This window comes from Priapulus caudatus, unplaced genomic scaffold, assembly GCF_000485595.1.
Source record: "Priapulus caudatus unplaced genomic scaffold, Priapulus_caudatus-5.0.1 Scaffold276, whole genome shotgun sequence".
NCBI classification, from domain to species: Eukaryota; Metazoa; Priapulida; class Priapulimorpha; order Priapulimorphida; family Priapulidae; genus Priapulus; species Priapulus caudatus.
In genome coordinates this window covers 31,572-37,918 of record NW_014577337.1, presented here as the reverse complement: position 1 = coordinate 37,918, position 6,347 = coordinate 31,572, and the positions used below count along the sequence as shown (strand labels likewise).

The following is a 6,347-nucleotide window of genomic DNA, read 5'->3' as shown; positions in this document are numbered from 1 at the left end:
GCTTACGATAAAGATAATGAAAACCCGGCTGATGTAATATATTGTATCATATATGCCAGATGAGACGGGATACCAAGAAGTGTTGCCAAAAAGGAGGTGTTTGATACTAACCGCTCCCAGGCGCATCTTGCGCTCATTTTCGCGGAAGGCGACACGACCGCGAGGAACGCGCGACGACAGTATGCGCGCTGGCAGCTATGAGAATCCGTGCACGAATGCATAGGTCGGCGCACGGCATGCTAGCTGCCACGCGAACAGTCCGCAATTTTAGCGGGAACAGAAGGCAGAATTTGGGACGAGAAGGGAACTCGCCGACTTAATGGGGCGCGTCGTACAGATGGGGGGGGGGGCCAGAGCCAAAGCTTTTGATTTCGCCGTGTCGCATTTCTGTGTGGTTTAGGCGTTTTCACTATAAGTTCCAAAGATAAAAATGCAAACATATAAAAATCGGGAAGACTTATTATTACATATGGAAATAAAATAAAAATAAAATAATATAATATAATCTTAGCTAATCCAAACACAAGCATTGCAAACTTTTTATTGTATCAAGCTTATAATCGAGATAATGAAAGAGGACATTTACGAAGAGAAAGAGTTTTCAGAGACAGAACACAACCGTTTGATGCCTACAATGATACAGAAACTATCGCCGGATATAGATTGCCCATCCAGGCATGTCATTGCTAATCTAGTAGATCAACTGGACGATGAGCTCAGCCCAAGGACAATGAGATCTCGAGCCATTTCTGCGCCTTTGCAAGTATTTGCGGCATTGCGATTTTATGCAACTGGAAGCATTCAGCAAACGGCTAGTGATACACTAGGAATCAGCAAAGCATCTATGTCAGGAATAATTTACAAAGTGTCGCGAGCGCTGGCACACTGAGCCAACCAATATGTATAGCGTAACCTAGTAACAACTGCGCCGCGTGTTTGTAGTTGCCGCCAGCTGACGCGAAGTTGTTCGCTAAATAGCGAGAGCATAGCGAAGCGTTAGTGAAACGCGTTGTTCGGTAAAGTTGATCAGTAAAGTTATTCAGTAAGTTGTTCAGTATGCCTTCGTTCGCTATTTAGCGAATGAACAACTTTCGTAGGTTAACGAATAACTTTTAGCGGACGTTAGTGAAACGCGGCCCAGGCTGTGTGACTAACGTCAATAACGTCGGTATTCTAACCCTAGCAATACCGTTTCTTGGAGCTATGTCACAGTGTGTGAACAGTGTATGCACAGGCACTTGAAGCGTTTCAACTGTAAACACACGCCGCCGCCATTGCGCGCACACTGACACATAAATATATAGCAGGTGAGAAAGCGCTATATATTTATGTGTCAGTGTGCGCGCAATGGCGGCGGCGTGTGTTTACAGTTGAAACGCTTCAAGTGCCTGTGAGTGTATGTACTATGTGGTAGATAATGTCTAAATATGTCTACTTCAGTACTTGTCTAATTTAGTAATTAATGTCTTAATTAATGTCTAATTAATGTCTACTTATCTAGTGTCTAATATGTGTATACTTATTACTTGTCTAATATGACTCGCTGGCACTAGCATAACCCATTAATGCATACCAACAAATAACAGGAATCCTAATCAAAGTAGATACTCATAGTCATATTCAACCTAAAAGAATAAAATGCAACGAGCACCAACAAGATATCAATCAACAAGTTCATCAAAACAATAGACCATGTGGACACTACAAAGCGCCATGTTTGGTCTATGATCACACCCTGTGACCCTGACCAGTAACATCATAACATGTTGTTTCACATTGGTCGACAGTAACACTGCAATATGCGTTTCAAAGATAAGAGTCTCCGACTTTTATTTGTGTTATAAAGTTTCGTTATTATATAACGGGTGCATACATCAACAAATCTTTTTGGATAATAAGGATGGCAGTAGTTTGGTGGGCCTGACAAGTCATACTCATAGTCATGCTGTGCAAAAAACAGTGGTACTTTTGACTTTTGACAGTACAACTGAAGGGTGTACATTTCACTTGTTACATATGCATAAACCCATGGATACAGAGGTCAAATCGTAGTTACTTCATACAGCAAGGCAAAGTATGAACAATTGTTGTTGTTGTTATTCATTAATCCTCCTGTTACACGAGGTCATGGTCACAATGTATACACGCTTGGTGTTGCTGTTGCCAGTGTTGGTCTTCACATACCCGATCGTGTCGGTCATCTTCTCCCTGCTAACCCTGAGTCGTGAGCAATGGAAGATCTTGTGGTCCACGGTCTCATTGGCAAGTCCACAATCGCAGAGGGGACTATCGCTTGCCCTGATCTTGAACATGTGGTCTTTCAGTTTTGTATGTCCAGTTCTAATACGGTTGAGCTTGGTTTCCGTTCTGCGGTTGGTGATCAAAGATGGCGCCTACCTTACATGTTTCACATGCCAATGAGGTTATTTACGCAACATCTTTTTTATTGCAAAAACAAGACCGCATCGGTAACAACGCCCAGCGCGCCACCGCGCGACAGAATTTTGCAATAACCCCATTGGTTCCGCCTCATGTTGTAGCCTAGCTCCTTCGCCGCTTTGATACAGTAGTAGGTAAATATTTATTCTTGTTTAATATTTGTTAAGTTACTAATATGGTTAAGTGTTAAGTATATGCTTACTATCGTGATCTTTCTCCCAGTTCCACATTGATTGCGTAACGGAGCAATATACCGTAGAAACTTACCTGTATATTATACTTATAGTTATACTAATTACTATAGATTCCCAACGCAGGCAGTAAGACTAAGACACAACAACCAGTTGGCACAGCCAGAGAGATAGGCCCTAGTCAAAACTTAGACGTTACGCCTAATTATGAATCATCAAGCTTTTCCGTGATAGTTATTCATAATATTATGTATATATTATGTGTGCGGTAGTCGCGCTAGCGTATTGCAGCGGGTGAGTCTGTATGTATAACAATATTCTGGGGCTATAAATATTTATTGCGTAAACAAGTTCAATTCCTTCTGTTTAGTGACTGTCCTTTGTTCTTTCCAGAATGTATCTCACTATCTGGTACTGATCCTGCAGTACAGTGTACAGTGATAATATGCTTTACGTTTTGTCTTTGTCCATGTGAAGTATGCAATTCGTGTAATTGTGTTTTATATGCCTATAGCTGTACTTTAGTGATTTGATGTAATTGCCAAAAAAAAACAAATTGGCATACATGATACAGCTCTAATTTTACAGAGAGTAAGGATAGAAACTATTATGAGAGCTGTAGCCTGTAATTAAACGTTACAGTACAGACAATGACATTAATACCAAAACACAATATTTAATTGATAACACTTTAATGTGCACATGAGGTTAGTGGATATAATTATGATTATTAAAAACAGAGAAAGTGGGAAGACCGACGGATATATGGTAAGAACGTGACAAAGCGAAATCACAAGATTTGTTATCAAGCAGGTGGTGTAGTATATTGGTGGTGGGTTGCCAAGAATTTTTGTCTTTTAAAAAAAAATTTATAAGGTTTAAAAACTAAAAAAAAACTGAAAAACACGTCTTAGTTTCTGGAGACACAGATTTTTTTTCACGAATTGGCAGGTCTGTATTTACTACTGCCATTCTGTGTTATGGCTGTGTATTCAAGTGTACCACCGATAACATCACCTTCTTCCCTTTACACAATTATCATCCTAAGGCAAACATGACACAGTGACAGCTTACTATCCCACTATCTTATCTATGATCCATCTTAGTGTTTGGTATGGTATTAGTAGCAAGTTGGTAGGTGTCCTTCGTGTCTCTATGGGTTCTAGATACACATCTGCATTCAGGAATTGAGGGCAAGTGTCAGTCTAACTGGATAGATGTGACAATTTTGGTATTTCCTTGTTCAAGTTGATAATATAGTTGTGTGATATCATAGATTGTGATATTATAGATCGGGTGTTTTTTTCCACAGCCGGCACAGGGTTCTCCCCAGGATGAAATTGAAACAGGGGGGAGATTTCCCAAACGGGGCGCCGGCGCCTCGTTTGCGCAACGTAGGGAGAACCCTGCGGCACACTGGTACCGTATTGTACTGGGTTTCCTAGGAATGTATCAGTACTACCCATTACTCTGCATGTGGTCAAACGTGGGTGGCGTGAGTGTATGCATGCTAGCCCTCGGTGTGGGTGAGAGGGGAAGGGGATTCCAGATCATGGAATGTGGCAATGGTAATGTGGGGGGGGGGCACCGGCGAGCATGGTATATGGGGAGTGCAGTAAGCCCCCCAGCCTCGTCCAGCTGTGCATTTTAGTGCTTCAGTGTCAATATCTGGTCTCTTGTCTGTCTCTGTCTTGTCTTTCGACACAAAATCTGGGAAACCGTGATTAAAATTGAGGTTTAAAATGTTTATAATTGTACACCGATTTGCATTTCTCAAGCATTTTCTAGGATTGATTCTTGGATGGGGGGGGGGGCTTGCATGGTGGGGAATGATGTTCCCTTCTTCTCTGGATCTACAAGTGCTCCAAATCATATCAGGAGTAATTGCAATTGCTAGGATGGGCAGACCACCCAGTTAGATAACCCTAGTCCTGCGTTACACTTATCATAATATTAAATATATTATTCATTATATCAATAATCTCACGTGTTTTTCAGGGGCCTGCTGTCAGAAACAAAATTAGTCTCAACATCAATCTCAATGTTACCTTTTGCTTATCTAGACCAGACCTGTGTGCACTGTGTATAAGAAACTCGTAAACTTGACCATGTTCCTGTCGACGGTCTTCGAGAAATAGTTAACGTTAATACTTATGTTAAGACTAACGTTAAGACTGATGTTAAGACTAATGTGAAGTCAAATTTTGTTTCTGACAACGGGGCCCCAGATAGACAAATGCGCCCGGACACATTCAGACGTGAGATATAATTTTGTCCTCTTTTGTTCTCAGCTTCTGTAATTTCATCCACATGGAGAAGCCAAACTCTTCAAAGACGCCTCAGTCGGCCTCGAAGGCAGAGGCGAAAACTTCTCTGTCGAAACGCAAGTTGTTCGGAGCGGCCGGCAGCTCTACGCCGGCCGACGAGGACAAGCGAAGCACGCCGAAGCGAAGGAAGAGTGGGGGCGAGGCCGGTGCATCAGCGGCGCCCCCTACGACAAAGTCCACACCCTCCCGTCTTTCAGGTTGGTGCTTTTCGCAGTGCGGCCTTTGTACGCGTAGGTATTCGTATGCATTCTAGTTTGGACGCGTTTCGGCATCGAGAGTAATCGGCGCAAACTCGGATCTCTGAACAAAATCGCTCAAGTTGCACCGCTGTCGCGTGGCTGTGTCAACACGGTTTTAAATTTGCGCAACGGCGCATTTAACGTGTATGTATCACACAAAATCCACTCGATCATCAGGACAGTTGAATAGTCGTATCAATTTATCATGTTTAATGTTTAATATAATCGCATTTGCGTCGTACCAGATCTGCCCCATCGTCGAAGTCGGCCTTATAACGCGTGCGCGTGCGTAGTTAAGAACGAACATTACATATGATCGAGTTACACTTCAGTTCCCCTATCAGAGCGCCAGCAGATGGCGCTGCTGATGCAGATGACCGCCGAGAGCTCTACGTCTGAATCCCCGAAGCCTTCGCCGCAGACGACGCCGTCCGGACGGAAGCCATCCTCGTCCTCTGCAGCTTCCTCATCCTCCGGGAGCGCGTACCGCAAAGCGAACAAGCGCAACGAGCGCGGGGAGGCGCCGCTCCACCTGGCGGCGATACGCGGCGACGGCAAGCAGTGTCGCAAGCTGATCAAGGCGGGCGCGGACGTGAACGCGCGAGACTTCGCCGGATGGTCGGCGCTACACGAGGCGTGCAACCACGGCTGGTTCGACGTCGCGAAGATACTCCTCCGCGCCGGCGCGAACGCTAACTCGGCGGGCGGCGACGACGACACGCCGCTGCACGACGCGGCGATGAACGGACACCGTCGCCTGGTGGCCGTGTTGATCCGGCACGGCGCCGACGCGATGCAGCACAACGCGCACGGCAAGACGCCGATTGACGTCGCAGCGTCGTCCGAGATCGTCGCCTGCCTGCGTCGCGAGGTCGCGTCGTCTAGCAGCGACGATTACAGTGCCGACGACGCGTCACTGACGCCGTCCGAAAGCTCTGACGCCGAGACGGAGAAGGAGATGACCCCCGACCCCGGTACATACGTGTTTGTGCGATGTCCCCCGATACGTGTGTGTGTGTGCGCGTGCGTGCGTGCGTAGGTGCGTGCGTGAAATTTCCCCCCTCGAGTCGGGTATGTATGGAATGTTAACAGTATGCAAGGCTCGACACTAACTTTTCATTGATTTTCAATTTTTGGTGGCCCGAAAATGA

General features: G+C 45.1%; 2 protein-coding genes across 8 annotated transcripts in view; one reads left to right on the top strand and one right to left on the bottom strand.

The window, feature by feature from the left end:
• LOC106808427 overlaps window positions 1-2,412 on the bottom strand; it is a 19,390-nt gene extending 16,978 nt beyond the window's left edge. For 2 of the 7 annotated variants that reach the window (XM_014811149.1, XM_014811152.1), the window contains exon 1: window positions 2,185-2,412. Coding sequence is in view for 3 of the 7 variants with exons in the window: in XM_014811146.1 (XP_014666632.1) it covers window positions 2,057-2,104 (48 nt within the window). In the remaining 4 variants the exon portion in view is untranslated. Of the gene's footprint in view, window positions 1-1,526; window positions 1,723-2,056; window positions 2,120-2,184 lie in introns of those variants that run through there. The other 5 variants (XM_014811146.1, XM_014811148.1, XM_014811147.1 and 2 more) reach the window with 4 other exon arrangements.
• A 972-nt stretch (window positions 2,413-3,384) lies between these two features.
• On the top strand, window positions 3,385-6,347 carry LOC106808428 (ankyrin repeat domain-containing protein 12-like). The gene is made up of 3 exons (XM_014811154.1): window positions 3,385-3,398; window positions 4,922-5,154; window positions 5,529-6,347. Exons 2-3 carry the CDS (start codon window positions 4,941-4,943, stop codon window positions 6,233-6,235), a joined length of 921 nt encoding a protein of 306 aa, XP_014666640.1. The 5' UTR covers window positions 3,385-3,398; window positions 4,922-4,940; the 3' UTR covers window positions 6,236-6,347.